This window comes from Diadema antillarum, unplaced genomic scaffold (genome assembly GCF_040938485.1).
Source record: "Diadema antillarum isolate AM-2024a unplaced genomic scaffold, OU_Dant_1.0 scf00000045, whole genome shotgun sequence".
Classification (NCBI taxonomy): domain Eukaryota; kingdom Metazoa; phylum Echinodermata; class Echinoidea; order Diadematoida; family Diadematidae; genus Diadema; species Diadema antillarum.
The window spans coordinates 82,541-100,007 of record NW_027270934.1 but is presented as its reverse complement, the minus strand read 5'-3'; the positions used below and the strand labels follow the sequence as shown (position 1 = coordinate 100,007).

The window sequence follows — 17,467 nt, the reverse complement described above, 5'->3', positions numbered from 1 at the left end:
GTTGCAAACATTTGGAAAACAAACATTTAGCAGCAAAAGCCGAAAGTGACAAAACGACGATTGTGGCAAAACCCTACCTACGTTCACACGTGGGTTTCTGACACAATTGAAGAAAATGCTGAACAAAGTGAGAGGGTAATGCAAGAGGAGCTGGACTCTCCAAGATCAGCACAAACCAAGGTTTGCCGCCCTCAAGTCTATCTCTGTGTTGCTTGGAGAGGGATAAGCTACCATAACATGAACAAAAAGGAAAAAAAAAGCACATTGTTATGGAAAGCCAAGTCTTGCAGTGTTGAACAGTGTATTTTTTGCTTGGTTTTTGTGTGTTTTCAAGGACAGTGATTACCTACATGCTATGCAAAAAGTGGAGTCAATGCTTCAAAATGTGCCATCTGTCCATCTGCATTGCTTTGCTTGCATGTGTGCTTCTACACACCATCTTATTTGTTTCCTCTCCACAGGGAAATGTTCACTTATCTTGCTTGTGCTTGTGTGTTTGTTGGCAACTTTCTTGGTATATTTTGGGAATGGCAATATCATACTTATGCAGCTTATTGCCTTTTCCCCACAGGTGTTATGCATTTTCTCATGCACACACAGATGCATTATTTTCTAGTGCGGCAGTGATAATGCTTCCATTTTGTTATCACATGATCCATGATTTGTTGTGCTTTTTATGATTTATTTGCAAAATTCTATCAATGTTTTGCAATATCCTCACTGCTTTTTCTACTAACACTTGATTATTGTCTGATTTCAATTATTCCAGCCATTTTTCCTGTTATTCTGTTTATTTCTCTTTTTTCAAGTTTGGGATTCTACATTAAAGACTTTTTATTTATTTATTTTTTTTTTTTGGGGGGGGGGGTGTTACAATCTTGTGTTGTAAGTGCTTCTGAGCTTAGATGGATATTGATATAAGGATTTACTGTTTGATTGCAAACAAAGAACTTCAATTTTCCTTGATATTAGTGAAGACTTACTCATAATGTCTTCATCTCCTAGTAGCCTGACTTCAAATAAAAGTTGACACTTCCATGATTTTCTTTGAAGTACCAACAGATATCGGCTTTGATACGACATACATGATTTAGATTGAACACTGTGTCTTTATTACAATCTATTCTGTTGTTGTTACAGGTGATCATTTAAAAGAACTAAAGAAAGCAATGGTCAATACATAAAATTTTGTCACATTTTCTGTGTTCCTGTATTTGGGTCTCTAAAGTTCAGGATAATTTGGCTCATTGTTTTTCCACATCCTGTGTATGGTGTGTTGCTAGACCTTACAGGGATCTGAAGGCAGCCTAGACCACATCTACAGTATACTTAATAATCTGTTAAGCAACCTAGATTACATGATCCTTACATTCTAATGGCAGTCCCATGAACATGTTGATTTGTCTCACGATAATAATAATGACGATGATAATATTCAATAAAAATTTTTTTATGAAGCATATATCACAATGCCAGAATCACATGAATCTATCCTCTGCTTCTAATCTGATCAGCGTGCACAAGAAGTAGTAACTTTCATTTTCAACCCGCCCCTAAATTTCAAATTTCATCTATTCTGTATCAACTGTTGTCAAAATGACACATGTCAAACAACAGATTCAACTGTCAACTTGATGGACTCCATGTCATTGAAAAATGTGTAAATCCCAAATATTGTGGTTGATACTCAGACAAATTTTGATCCTACTTAATTGTTTTAAAATCAAAGTGTTCATTTGCCCAGTAAAGATTCAAAAAATTTGGACACATTCAGTATAAAAGTCTTCATGTTGAACAGCATATACTGTTCCCTTGAAGACTATCATGTAGATTTGAGAATAAAGGTTGCTACCAATTGTGCCTTTGGTGATGGGTCATATCTAATCTTTTTCTTCAAGCTTGAAGTTGAAAAGCAGTTCAGAATGTTGTGACTTTTTATGGACATTGGAAGGGATTTTTTTTTTTTCATTTAACACTTTTCCACATTTGATTGTTGAGTTATGTCACTTGTATAGTATCAATTTTGGAGCAGAAGAAATGAAATCATGGGCTTTGTGTGCTGCTGGAGCCCTCTTCTAAACTGCAGATGTGTGTACTTTCAAAAACCCTTGTTTTATGAATTATGTCTATGACATCCAACCAATAAATTCACAGTTGACTTATGATATAAGAATTATACATAATATGGCATTGTTTATTTTACTGCAGTGTTGAGCTTCAACCCCATTCCAACTTGATGTGTTCCGTGACAAAAATCACATGCAGCAACATATACTGTAAAATCAGAAACATAAAACATCAAGCATTACAAATAAAGCACAAAACTTTCCAGATTAGAGCCAACGGCCCTTTCTGTGGCATGAAACTTTTGCGAATTAGTAACTAGCTTTCAATGCATTGTGTAAAGAGAAAGCTTTTGCATGCAGTTGTGTTTTTTTTTTCCAAATCTTGGTTCCTTGTGAAATTCACAAAAATTTTGTGCATGCAAAAATGTATGGTTTTACAGTATACAGCTTTGTGTGTATCATCAGTGTGATTAATGGTATGTCTATAGCTCAAATTGTTTACAGGCAGACTGAATGGGTTTGAAGCACAGAACACAAGACTTTATTTCCCTGAATACTATAAGATACCCTGAATTTACAAGACTATGTTATTGTACTCGTAGGGATGAAAACATGTTTGCTTTTGTGATTGTCAGACAGTTGGGATGTTCTGGCCTCTAGTGTGATAAAAGCAAGCTTTAGATTTATGACACTATTTAGGCTAATAAAAGTGGTGTTTTGTACATATGTCATATGCGCAGAACACCATTTCTAGCCCATAAAATAGTGTCATCTTAGTGTTTGCGTCACAGATCTAAAGCTAGCTAATATTAGGGTGATAAGGATTTTGTACACAACAAAGGCAACAGATTAGTCAGAATCTGACTTGGCAGTTCCATTGCTTACTGTTTTCTGGTTTAGTGTTGAACTTACCTCACGTACCTGGAGACTTGCTTTAATATCAAAAACATTCTGCTAAGATGTTTTTCTTACATTATCATGAGTATAGTAATGAGTGGTGATATTGGAGTTCTCACTGTTTTCATCTTTATTATGAATGCTGATATCATTGTAACCATGTTAATTGTATGACTTTGTGTTTTGTGTTATTTCCAATGCTATCCATGGAATGTATGTAAACAATTGAATACAAACAAACCAACAAACAAACAAACACTAGAAGGATGCCAAAACACAGCTGAACATCACACTCAAGAGTGAAGAGCTCAAGTCCCTCCACCATGTCCCATCGCCTGATGTCCGCACCACTCATTTCCCAATAGAGGCGCGGCAGTATGACCTGTTTCCCCATCCAAGATGCACGGGTTGTCATGGCCCGTGCCGAGACCACTCAAAAGGGACATATGTACATGGATGTGCGGCCTTTCCGCAATACTTACCATGCTAAGAGCCGATCAGGATTCATGGGTGCCCGCAAACTGCCCCAACTGTATGGGCGTGAGGGAACGTCGACTCTGTACCGCCTGTGGAGCCTAAAAACATGGAGGTTCCCAACGTTCTGAGCAGTGAGCCAGACAGAGAACTGGTGAAACAGGAAACCCACTGATGCCAGCGATCAATATGTCGTCTATGGGCCTGAGAATCCCTATGACAATGTACATGTATTGACATTTTGTATCATTTTGCACACATACACACACAGAGACTCCAACTCTCCATTTTTGACGGAGATCTCCGCCGAAAGCCCATTCTTGCAAAATCTCCCGTTCTCCCACTTGAGATTCCATTTCTCCCGCCCTGGCTCTGTGTCTCCCGCTTGAAAATGATTTTCTCACTTAGTATCATCGTACGGCTGTATGTTGAAAAATAAGCCCTAGATAGCACGAGAGAGCATCTAGACCCCTATACAGCTGGACCCCGGCCACAAGGAACTTCGCACTCATGATGTGCGCTTCGCGCATATCAAGTTGGAGTCTCCCGTTTGCTATGGGTTTCAGGCGGGAGAATCTCCAGATCAGAAGGTGCTTGGGGTTGGAGTCTCTGCACACAAACACACATTCATTGTACCTTTACACGGTCTAATACAGATTTCTGTTTTTGGCACCCCTAATGATAATACAGTTTATCTGCAATGCTGTGAGATGTTAGATGAATAACCAAAGCTGATATGGGAGGGGTTCTGCCCAATGAATAATGCTTTGTTTGTGCCCTTACTAGGAGTTATTGCTGTAGACTTCATGAACTTGTGTAATATTCCTGTTTTATGTTTAATACTTATATTGATGATGAAGAAACAAATTCAGGACATCAACAAACTTTTAAGAAGTGAAAGAGTTTGAACTTGTGTTTGACACAGTCTTGTGTCAATTGTACTTTTGGGGGGTTTGTTATACAACCAACATCATTAAAAAAAGGCAATATCTAATCCTAATTTGATTTATGTGAATTATAGAAAGATAAGTACTGTAAAATTTGTTTGTGGTATCTGTATAAGCTGGCGACAGTCACATTGATGACAGACTGGTGAAAAGCAACTGTTACATTGATATCTAAAGCTACTACAGTGTAACTTTTTCTTTTGTTTCCAGATTAAGTACCATGACTGTATATAACATTAACCAAAATTTGACAGGTACTCAAAATTGCAAGAGACAGAAGTAGATTATGTTCACTCATTTGCAAAACCCGAGGATGAAAAAAGATAAGATTTTTGTGGCTGGGATAGGTTATATTTACCTGATAACGTAGTTGTCCTAGTTTAGATGGACTTCTGTTGTTAAAGAATAAAGACAGTCAGAGGTTATAATGCATGCAGCAATATCATCTGTATAAACACACACATATAGACATGCACATATAAACTTTACCCATCATGCACTTTCATTGGTGACTGGATAGCAAAGGTGTCATTCTGGATGATTTCATCTTTACCTCATTTCATGGTGTTTGATCTAGAGTTGTGCTGCACACCCTCATTTTAGAAGACTCTCATGCAGCAATCACACCATTAGACAGCACCTTGGATTGAAAGGGTCACGTGCCTGTAGGGATCTTTATGTACATGTGTATACCAAACTGGTATTCTACTCAACACACTCATAAACATGGCTGCAGAGTAACATCAGCACCATTGATAGGCAGGGTAGTGACCAGGTATATTGATAGAGTTACAGAGAGAACAACACGTTACTGGGCAATGCTAGGAGAGGGTGTCATTCATTTGCCAATATTAATGACATTCATTAACTAACTGATTAATGGTGTGAAGAAAACTAATAAATAAATAATTTTCACATGTATTGTTCATTAGCAATGAAGGCCAAGTACTGACTGTAATATTAAACATATCTCCTAATTAATAATTGCTTGACTTTTTTCTCTGTAACTTGCAGTGTGCCAAAATAAAATGACGATTTTTGTCACTAAAGATAAGAAATACCCGGTAACTCATTTGTTCAAACGTTATGTAACCAGAATTTAACGACTTAAGGACAATCTGATTTGCTTCAACACCCATTTCCCATGTACACCTGCCTGAGTATACTTGAGACTAGTCTCTAATGTACTCTATATACCTTCTTTCAATCAGATTGTGCAAAGTTGGTTTCTAAATTGTCCATCATAAGCCTAAAATGTATCATGTATGAGTTTGTGTGACATTCTTGCTTACTGAATCAAAATTATATGTAGCAGCCATTTGTATTGCCAGGCTTAGCACAATATATCCCTGTTGGTTGCCTTACATGTCACATTGTTTCTTTGTGATTTGTTGCTCCAGTGATGATATCAGTTGATTGTAACGCAAAATATAACAATGCTGTGGAAGTCATTACAGCACTGCAGCGTAGTGAATCCTTTGTCATTTTTACACCCAGCCTTGATTGTTTGCACTTTGTTTTCACCTAACATTAAAACCAATCCTAGTGAGTAATACAAATAACATTGTCAGCTTGTGTAACTTGCACACCCGCACAACTCTAATCTTTTGCATGAGACAAAAGCCAATTGATGTACGTTTGGAAATGTTATAGATGAAATAGACATACCATGTACTCATTTGAAAGAATGACATATGATCATGTGCTTCTTGATTGCTTTTACATGTACTGTATCTCTTATCTGACAGGAAAAAATAAAAGGTACATGACATAGAGAAAATTAATGATTTTCTACATAATGGTATAATGATAGGGATAAGTAATGTCGGCAGTAGCATTTATTGACTTTTTGTCATTAGTGTCAGGGATGTATTTTTTTTTTTTTACAATTTTTTTTTACAATTTGACCATCAATTCATGCAGCTCTCAAATTATGTGTATGTTCTTAATGTGAGCTATTAAGATGACGGACATCCTCAGGTGAGGAGAAAAAAAAAATACTTGAATTGAGGAGTCAGAATAGAACATGAATATCAGTCCTTGTGAAGCAAATCATTAGAATGTATGGATGGTGACTTGTCTGTACTGTTGAAATTTATTTTAGGCTCTTATATTTCAAAGTTTCAAAGTTTATATCTAACAATCTTTTACCCGCTTTTTGTGATTCCACCTACTGCATGCTACTCACTGGGTTTGGATTTGGTAAGCAATGTATTGATGCATACTTCAGTTTTACAGATGATTGTATATATCCAAAGTTGTGAAGAAATACGTGGAAATGTATTTTACCTTTTTTTTTTAGTTTTTTTTTTTTTTTTTTTTTTGTCCCTCCCTGAAATCTTAATGATGTAACTGCTATTAAAACAAGTGCTCTTCAGTGTATTTCCTGTGATCTTCATACATCTGATCAAGACTTCCATAAACCTTGGCATAACAGCCACTACATGCACCGTATCACTTCATATAAAAACTTGTAGATATGTGTATGTATCCAAAATGAAGTCCATACATGTTTCACATATTTCTTGTTGTGAAAAGATAAGTATTGAGCTGAGGGAGCCAGTAACTCCCCACAGATTTCACTATTTTTTGTGCAGTTGGGAGGAGCATGTAAAACTGCATGTTTTTGTCTCACCAATTTATTATCTTAATGTGAGAGTAATATGAAATTGATGACATTTAATACCTGCATTCATTTTCTTAGAGTGTTTATGAATTAAAGGATTAACAGAGTGCATCCACAATATGCAGTACCAAATACTAACAAAAGGAAGACAATACCGATTGTAATGCACAAAATTTGCTGCGAGCATGAATTTAAATCTTACCACTGTTCTCTCATGATCGGCTGAAGTGAGCCGCTATCTGTAAGCAAAGAAAGCATTTATTCCATATTCTACCATTCCAACAAAAGTTGTATGAGAATGTGGTGATAGATACTCTTGGAAAATTTCAAAGCTTGGCACTAATCAAGGCTTGTATCGAAATATTTAGACTATGATACTTTTCCATGTGTCAAATTTACCCTTTCAAGGTACACCATACCAAGTGAGGTACCTGGTACTCTTTACGTCTGGTATTTTGCTAAAAGTTTGTGATGTGAATGATTGACTGAATTGTTCCTGAGTTGATACTGCTTTAATAGCAGCATTTTAATGCAGTGTATCTCTACTAGTCTTCTGAGGAGCTATTTTCAGCTCCACAAGAATCTCTTGATGTGACAGTAAAGTTGCCCTCTGAGATATTACAGTAATAAAACACATACATCAGATACAGACAGAAATCTGACTATAAAGATGTGGAAGGCTTAAGAGTAGGTATAGCCAGTTTATCCCCATTGTTTGTGTCCTTTTGATTGAAATGTCAATATTCAAACCATGCCTTGTCATCAGATTTGTTCTGTTAGCTCTGAAAATTATCACACTTAACTTGCTCGATATCTCAGTGCCAATAAATACACTTCTACACACATCCATTGGAAACCAGATTAGTTACAGGAAGAAACTATATTTTATTTTTCAATTATGCCAAGGTGTGTACATTCGTGTTATTTTACTATAATTATAGTTACTGCATATACAGACTTTAGGGAGAGTCGGTATTGTGTTAATTACTCTTCTCAACTTTTACATATTTGATTTCCTGGTACATAAGATGACTATACCTACAAATTTTTTGTTGATTTGTTGTCTTTTAACATGCAGGTATTTCAACTTGGCAAATGTCCACAGGCTGTGAAGAAGTATCCACCATTTGTAAACCGTTACACCAACCGCAGCAACAACGGCATCCCCATGTTTTCTCAGGAGCGTATTGAGGAAAGAGCCAAGGTATGCCAACTGACAACTTTCTTGTTTTCACACATAATCAAGCTACCTTTTGTAACTACAAATATATGTCAATCCTTTTCTGCAGCAAAGCCTTCAAGAATATAACTGCTTTCTAACATTTTAGTAGCTGCAAAAAACAATCAATCAAAAGTAATTTTGCAGATTGAGGTTTTGTAAATGGAGGGAGAATTGCTAAAGAGCAGCTTACATTCGAATGTGTGTGCTTGAATATGCATATTATAAGTGGAGGTGACAAAATGTGTACGTATTAAATTTGATTGTACCCTAAAGGGGAGTCTATAAGTGATAAAGGAATTGTTTTTCAAGATATACTATGAACCCCAGGCTTCCACATTAATTCAACACCTGTACATAGTCGTCTATAGTCTTTTTATTTGTATAAAATAGAGAAAATCAGACAGAGTATGTCATATGTGTGTCTTCATAGTGATCTGTCATATGTTACGTGTTTGTATGTTCAGTGGGCAGGTGATGGTATATGTGTAGTCATTTGGCCATGTTGTAACTCATCACTGTCTGTCTTGGCTTACTGATTGTGTTCTTTATTCTTTAGGGTCATTCAGTAGTTAATTCATTTTTCTTGCTTCATAGTATTTCAACAAAAACAAATATTTTTCTTCTTTTTTTCTACTTTATCTCTTATCTCCAGCGTAGATTTTATCTTTGTTCTAATGTAACTTTTGAAGAACAAGCTGTCTTTAATAGCAAATCCTCCCAATTTTCTTTGAATTTTGTGCATACTTTGTGTTCACATTAAAAAGAAAGTAATTCTTACCCTCAGCAATTAAAAAAAAAATGCATTTGCTGTGTTTGCTTTTCAACATCTTTTCAACAATATTACATGATTACATGTTAATATTTTATGTGTGTAGTATGTATAGTAACTGGGAATTTGATAAGACATTAATTTCAATGCTCCATCAATATTGTTGTGCAGCCGTTAGGAGGCACACAGCTTTTTCAAAACACTATGCCCAACCCTGTGTTTAAATATGTGCTAACATTTTGTTAGACTGTACAATCACCAGCTTGTGTATTTACCAAGGAATTAAAGTTAAATTTTATTGACAAAACTTCTCAAAATGTCAAATTCCAGATAAATTATAACAAGGACACTTATTTCATATGAGGTGATATTTGAAAATGATATGTGCATTTCAAATTGAAGTTGAGAGTTTCAATCATATAGTGGCCCTTTTATAATATACTGTTCCCTTGGATATTCTGAATTGCCACACTAGATTCCTGTGTATATGGAAGAACTTCAAACAGAATCTTTCAATCAGTCTTTTACACTTGTTAAAAATATCTATTAGTCATCATTCCACCATCCGTTGCCATTCATCATTTTTTCAAACCTGGAAATACCCCCTTGTCCATGTCTTTATCAACACTCACCTCTTTATACCTTGGGTTCACTACCGTCATCATCCATCTCACTACCACCATCACTGGCATTACTGGTGACTAACCTCTGTGTGCTGCCTACCACCCAGCAGCAGAGGATGTTGGGCACCAAGGGTAGTGATAAGGACATCGCTGACGGGGAAGATGAGACGGTGGATCAGGTAGGGTATTCCCCCTCCCCAGATTTCACACTTCCCTAGGGTATTCCCCCAAGAATTCCACATCTCCCTAGGGTATTCCCCCTCCCCAGATTCCACACCTCCCAGGTCACATTGAAATCTTGTGACCTGAAGTTCTTGTCACTCTGATCATAACCATACATTGTAGGACACATTATCACGTTTATCATAGGCTGAATGTTAAGTTAAAATCCTTTAAGAAGGAATGAAAATGTAAAGCTAAGTTAGTTCTAAAGAATTACCCAACAAACTTATTACTTAAATGTCATTATTGTTGAGCCACTGTTAAGTATTTGTTTATGAGTCCTTCACCTGTAATGCATATTATTCTATCATTTGACAATTTGTAGTCTATCAATTTATTGCTGCATCTAAATAGATTTGATGCAGAAGACATCATTGACATTCATTAACTGAAATTTAGTTTGTTTTGAAGGGGAAGGGGTACCTTAATACTGTTGAAATTTGAAATATAATTATTTTTGTGCAAATCTGTCAGAATTGATTTGTGTCAGATAAGTATATGAAATGGTCACACCATACTTAAACTTATCCCAAAGCAGGACATAGCATTCTAAATGCAAGACGTACTACTTTTCTGCACAGGACTACATTTTAGTGAAGCCTCTTCTGCAGCTGAGACTGATATTTAGGAGAAACTTACATCAAAGGGAGACACAGCCACACCAACAATATAAATAAACATTACATTTATTTACAAGCTTTACTCATGTCCATGTACAGCAAACATTTCAGAGCACCTTACAACTGAAGTATATGCATTAAAACCAGATGTGAGCTTGCAGGCAGAAGTCAGTTTTGGAACAGAACAAGAGTGCCGAGCCAAGGCAAAACCGCCTTGGCTCGAGAGCGCATGCGCAAGCAGAAGCTCCATCAAGTGGCTGTGTCTCCCAGACTACAGTTGATATCAGCTGCCATTGCAATCTCAAGACAACACTAGCCAGTAGTGTGCAGTTTAGATCATACTATTAGGTACCATCCAATAGTATCACATACAAGTTTTACAAGTTTAAGTAGGCCCCAGACTTATGAATAATACTTTCTTCTGAAATGGCTAAAGTTCTTTAATGCTTGCTTATGCTTTGCTTACAAGTATGCTTGCTTTATTAAAAAATAAAGAAAATATAATAAAAATTGATGTGAACTAACCTGTAGTTTTGCTGCAAAGTTGTAAAAACAAATATAGAAGCTTGCCTGTTTGTTTATCTGCAACAATATAATTGTGTATAAAGTGTACCGGTAATTGATTTTTATAGTTACACTGCTTTTCTGGCTAAGATTACCATTTCTACTGCAGTCCAGAGGAAATGTTTGCTGTGTTTAATTGAAGCCCTGACTTTAGATGTACAGAAGTGATATAAGATGACAAGTGCCAGTGTAAATAATGATCAATGTGCATGGCTGACAAAGACTGTATAGAGACTCCTTCTTTCTTTGATCTATGAGTGAAATTTTCATACATAATTATCAGATATACATCTGTAGTGTATATGGATAACTTCATTGTGTGTGTATGTAATATGGCCATGCTTAGAGGGAATAATGATATCTTGCATAGTGGTGTGATATTTCATGTTAAGCTAACTGTAATGACTAACTTGCTATTCTCAGACTAATTTGGTAAATACAAAATGTTCATCATGATGCTGATTGTCTTTTGTTTCAGCATGACTAATGCTTTAATGTGACAAAAACATTGCATTTGTGCCTGACCATTTAAATCTGAGTTTTATTTTGGTGACTAGAGAGCTGCCAAGTCTCCCTGATCCTTCAGGAGGCTTCATGAAAAAGTAGACATCTCTACTGTCAAACCAAAGAATGTAAAAGCCTGAGTCCCTGATTTGGAAATTATTCTGTCCTAGTGAGGTGCAAGTTTCAAACAAGTATCTTCCTGATAGCTCTTTGATTTGTCTCCAATTGTCATTGCTGAATACTGGCAGCCTCTGATTGGTAGCTCTGTCTTCAGTCTACCTAATATGCACGGGAAGTATGTAGTGTCATCATGAAACTAATCAAGATATGTCATTGTGTCATCTTTGCATTTTTGTATTCAAATGCTATTTGACAGTCTCAACATGCATAAATATGCTAACTGAATACATTACATTGAAATGACTATAACGCATGAGGACAATGTATGCATAAATGTGTTTACAGTAAAGCCTTGGCGGAAAACCAAAATTAGAGAAATTGTGAGATCAGTGGAAAATTGTACCTCTTAGTCAGTCATTCTAATGCTAGAGATTTGGTTGACTGTAGACACAATGATAAAGGCACATTTGGTATTGTGCCCACTCTCTTGTGATTTACCACAGTGAAATAAAATGAATACTCATTGTTGGACTATGATGTTACTACTGGAACAGACAGGACTTTCAGGAGGATTATCAACCATTGATATGGATATGGCTATAGGAAATTTTTACACATGCATTTGATTGTGTTGCTAACACTGAATTATGAAGTCAACATTTTTGTTTCTCATTGTTTTGAGCCCCTTAAAAGTCATGTGTTTAGAGCTACCATGTACTGCCTCACTTGTGCAGTCACCACAGTAATTAAGATGAAATGAATGTGTGTTGATCCTGTTTGTTAATACAATGACCTCTTGCTTTTTTAAGGTTGCTCATGACAACGAATATGCTAGGCTGATAGCCCTGAGCCGAGAGATGCATCGTCAGAGTGAAGAGGTCCGCTACAAGCTGATCAACCCGGCCGCAGAGGGCTCACTCCAGAAAAGCCTGGCTGGAATGACCATCAAACATGGCTACACTCATGGCAGTAAGTCTTTTTCTGTGGGTATTACTGCAACCCATGTGCAGAATGGCCTACTACATCACAGGTACACAAGGCAAAGTACAGTGTATGATGTGGTCTGATGCCAGTGTAAAGCCAGCTGCATTTTTAGTCAGCTAAAGCTCCAGCTGTGCAAAACAAATTCTGGCTGTGGTATTTTATGCTGTTCATCTGTCAGTGTGAGATTTCCAATGTGCATTGATTAAAGAACATAAACTAATGTGTCGACCCCTACATTTGAATGTGCCATCATTCAAACTTGCTTAACCCATTGAGGATGGACTGACTTTGCTACAACACACATTTCCCACAGACACCTGCTCGAGTTAACTTGGGACTCGTCCTCAACAGGTTAAGATGGTAAACAGAACAGGTGTGTGACAGACTTATTTCTCCTTGGGTTGTTTTTCCCATCTGTGAATCATTTGTTCTCTCTCCCCCCCCCCCCCCCCCCCCCCCCCCATACATGATGATGCAGCTCCGTAGTGTACTGGATATAAGGCTATGGTGTAGTGGACAAGGCTGTGGTGTAGTCAATTAGGCTGTGATGTAGTGCAGAGGCTGTAGTGTAATGAAAAAGGTTGTAGTGTAGTGGATAAGGTTGTGGTGTAATGGATAAGGTTGTTGTGTAGTGGATAAGGCTGTGCATGATGTAGTGGAAAAGGCTGTAATGTGGTGGAGAAGGAAACAACACAATGTCCCTCTTGACCTAGGTTTACAAATGAGTTTCAGGCAATGCTGGAAAGAAGTGAGTGCTCCAGACAAATGGACTACCTTATACAGATAACACTGTGCTATTAAATAATTACAATTATAAATACTTTTATTATTGTTTTCATTACCATCTCTATTATGATTCTCATCTTCACCATCATCATTATTGTCCCCGCCGAACGAGTTCGAGCAGGGGACTATGAAACGGGCTCCGTACGTGTGTGTGTCCGTGTGTCCGTCTGTCCGTCTGTCCGTCTGTCCGTCCGTCTGTGCGTCCGTGTGTGATCAAAATGTTCAAAATGCTACTCCTTCGCCATTTCTAACCCGATTTTGATTCTGTTTGCTTTATATGATAGCACTACATGGGAGCTTTGAAACTTCTATACAGAATTTCAGTTGTGACCTTTGACCTTGACCTTTGACCTATATTGTACATTTTGCTTCAAAATGCTACTCCTTCGCCATTTCTAACCCGATTTTGATTCCGTTTGCTTTATATGATGGCACTAGGTGAGGGCTTCAAAACTTCTACACAGAATTTTGACCTTTGACTTCTTTGACCTTTGACCTTGATTTTTGACCTATATTGTACATTGCCTACAAAATGCTACTTCTTCGCCATTTCTAACCCGATTTTGATTCCGTTTGCTTTATGTGATGGCACTAGGTGAGGGCTTCAAAACTTCTACACAGAATTTTGACCTTGGACTTCTTTGACCTCTGACCTTGATTTTTGACCTGTATTGTACATTTTACTACCAAATGCTACTCCTTCGCCATTTCTAACCCGATTTCGATTCCGTTTGCTTTATGTGATGGCACTAGGTGAGTGCTTCAAAACTTCTACACATAATTTTGACCTTTGACTTCTTTGACCTTTGACCTTGATTTTTGACCTATATTGTACATTGCCTACAAAATGCTACTCCTTCGCCATTTCTAACCCGATTTCGATTCCGTTTGCTTTATGTGATGGCACTAGGTGAGGGCTTCAAAACTTCTACATAGAATTTTGACCTTTGACTTCTTTGACCTTTGACCTTGATCTTTTTACCTATATTGTACATTTTGCTACTAAATGCTACTTCCGGCGGGGACATATATTACGCACCGCGTAATTTCTACTTTTCCTTGTTGTGTTTATTATGAGCACAGGAAACATTTTAAACTTGCAGTAAATTTCCTTGAGCCCACTTTTCCTTTGGCCATTTTGGTGGAATATAAAATACTTTGTATGATGATATCAGCATAAGGAGTTATGTCTCTTCATATTGGAACAGCAGTTAGTGCACTTTGTTGCTCATATGCCCATTTAGTGCGCTAGTGGCTTCCACAGCAAGTTATTGATGATCATTCTGAGAAATTTTACATACATAAAGCAGGCATAAGTTATGAAAATTTAGTTGTTACATTTAGGCAGATATTTGGACCAACCAGTTTCAATACTGATGGTAGCACTGAGCCTTTGTCAAGTCTGAAAAGCGTGCATGGGGAAAAATTAAATATGAACACAAAATACTCTTGATTTATTCCTTGTAATTTCATTTCATGTTAATTCATACAGACTCTTTAAGAGGAGCTACTCAGTTCAACTTTGACCTTGAGAAGACTGACTCTGATGAGACTCCTGCTACAGGTATCCCGCCAAGAACACCCCCTCGGAAACTCAATCCTGTAAGGGGTGCAGCCACCAAAGGACCAGAAAAGAAATCGGCGTTCGCCAGCTATACCATCGGGCTACGTGTCAACAAAGTGAACAGCAACAATCTGGATGTCACACATGGCAATGACTCAGGCAGGCTGGACAGCAGCTATGCTATAAAGGATGGCATTCTGGTTGATGGGGGTATGAAACCAAAGAGCAAAGAGGAAATAGTCAGTGGGATTGTGAGGCACATGCAGAGTGTAGGGGATAAAGACCCCACTGATCACACTCATAGACACAGTATACCAGGATCTCTGCACAGCTCAAAGCTCGTAGACCAACAGGATGTCTTGTGCAATGGGGAACCTGGCAGTATGTTGCCCAACAGCAATACAGCAAAGCAAACTGCATCGACACTCAATACTACCTCCTCCTGGGCAACACGCTCAAAGTCAGACTTCTCTCAGCCAAGTGAGCCAAAGTTTCACTCCGCCAATGCAGTCCATGACAGTAGGCGGCACCTCCGAAATGCTCAAGCCCGTGAGAACACCATTGACTTCATCCAAAGACAGTATGGGCATTTTCTGACAGGTATCAACACAGGGTCAAAGGGTGCAACCCCTACCACTGCTAAGTATCTAGAGAGTATTGCCAAGTCACTGCCAAGTGGGAATCAACTAACAGTGCCTGTGGATAGGGGAGGAGGTGGGGCAGTGACCCTGTCCAAGTCAGCCAGCTTCATCAATGAGGAGCGGAAAAAGAAGACACCCACTCAGAATAAGATGGGAGACAGTGCAGCCATCCTTAAACTTGCCGAGTCCAAGGTATTGATGTCCACTTTGTATTTGATGTACTAGATCCATATCCAACACTTAAACTTGTTCATTGTCCCCAGACATTGCCTTTTATGTAGTATGTGCAATTCTATATGCCTCATGAAGGATTTGTGGCCACATTCAATTGCAGCACACCCAAATATTTCTGATGACAGTTGTACTGTGAGTTAAACCTACTGCAAGGTTTAATATACTCTTTTTGTAGGCATCACCAGGTTCTACTTGTTTCTTGTTTTTTTAAATATACATACAGTTAATGCAGTTTCCAAGTTTAACATTGTAGACTGTTTCAAGTGCATGGCATGATTCACAAGTTCTATTTCCAGCTGAAGTGGTGCTTCTCTATGGTTTAACACTTATAAAGGCTGTAGCCCACTATGGTTTGATGCACTATGTACCACAGTACGTGGCATGTCATACCTCATATGTCATCTACAATTTGTCCTTGTATCACAATACATTTAGTTTCTACAGTACATTGTATGTCATTATCCTTTGTCGTGAAATGGCATATCACTTTTGCCATATATGCAATGTCCCGCAATGTTTCATCCCTTTTTTGAAAGCATACATTGCAATTGCCTTTAGTGTAAATACAGAAAATTGTGTGTCTTAATGAATTGTAGGACAGCATTCCTTTATAGTCTTTTATCACATCTAGACAATAGCTGGAAAACTTTGAAATGTTTTGAGAAAGCAGCCTCTTGTATAAAGGCAGTAGCACTCCATGTCTTCATATGAATACTTGGATGTTTTGAAAAAGCACCCTATCATAACCTCTTTTGTGTAGACAGGAGGTTGTGTGGGTTAAACCCATGTATGACAGCACCCAGCAATTATTCTTGCCTCAAAAAGTGCATCACAGTATATCTCAAAATGTTCAATTTTTGTTTGGTGTCTGTTGCAGAAGAAAAGCAGTCTTCACAGGACGTGACAGAGAGAGAGAGAGCCACTGCCAGAGAACTTGCTGAGGAATTTGCTACCAAATTGCTGTGTTGATGGATGCATTCTTTTCCACCAGAAATGTCTTTCCAGTTGTTATTGAAACCTTACTTCATCAATTTAACAGATTTTAAGAATCTATTGATAATAACAGAACAAAATACCATAATGTGCTTTTATCAGACAAAGAAAGAACAGAAACTACTGACATATACATTTTTGACATTTTCTTTGTCTGTCCAAGGCTTTGCTAGTTCCAGTAATTGAGAAATTTGGGATAAATTATTAAGCTAATAAGCAGCTTATGAATCACTGTTTCTAGAGCAGTGTTCATTCTGAACAAACATTTGAAACCATGAAGTTGGTTGCAGTGAGCTCTGAAATCATTCCATGTTTCGCAGTATTTATCTTGAAATATGATGCATGAACAATCTTTGTACTTCTCAGTGTTGTCATTATATAGTAGGGTGCTCTAACTCCATGACTCCTCTGAGCATAGAGTGTCATATATCGTTGAATTATGTTGATTTTTGTCAAACCTAAGTACCAAAACAGGTACACGTAATAATCAGTCATGCAGACTTTACTGATGCACAGGAGATTAATGTTGATATAGGCCATGGATCAGCTGTAGGTATTCTGTCCCACAAATTTTTTTTAAATGTTTATTTTTCCAGCAAGAGCAAATTAAG

The 17,467-nt window shown here is 37.5% G+C and overlaps 1 protein-coding gene across 1 annotated transcript in view; it reads left to right on the top strand.

Annotated features, from left to right (window-relative positions):
- LOC139714016 (uncharacterized) overlaps positions 1 to 16,941 on the top strand; it is a 99,865-nt gene extending 82,924 nt beyond the window's left edge. The window contains exons 21-25 of the mRNA XM_071625746.1: positions 8,089 to 8,214; positions 9,735 to 9,803; positions 12,464 to 12,623; positions 14,917 to 15,821; positions 16,741 to 16,941. Coding sequence (XP_071481847.1) covers positions 8,089 to 8,214; positions 9,735 to 9,803; positions 12,464 to 12,623; positions 14,917 to 15,821; positions 16,741 to 16,767 — 1,287 coding nt within the window. The 3' untranslated portion in view covers positions 16,768 to 16,941. The remainder of the gene's footprint in view (positions 1 to 8,088; positions 8,215 to 9,734; positions 9,804 to 12,463; positions 12,624 to 14,916; positions 15,822 to 16,740) is intronic.
- The last annotated feature ends 526 nt before the right edge of the window (positions 16,942 to 17,467 follow it).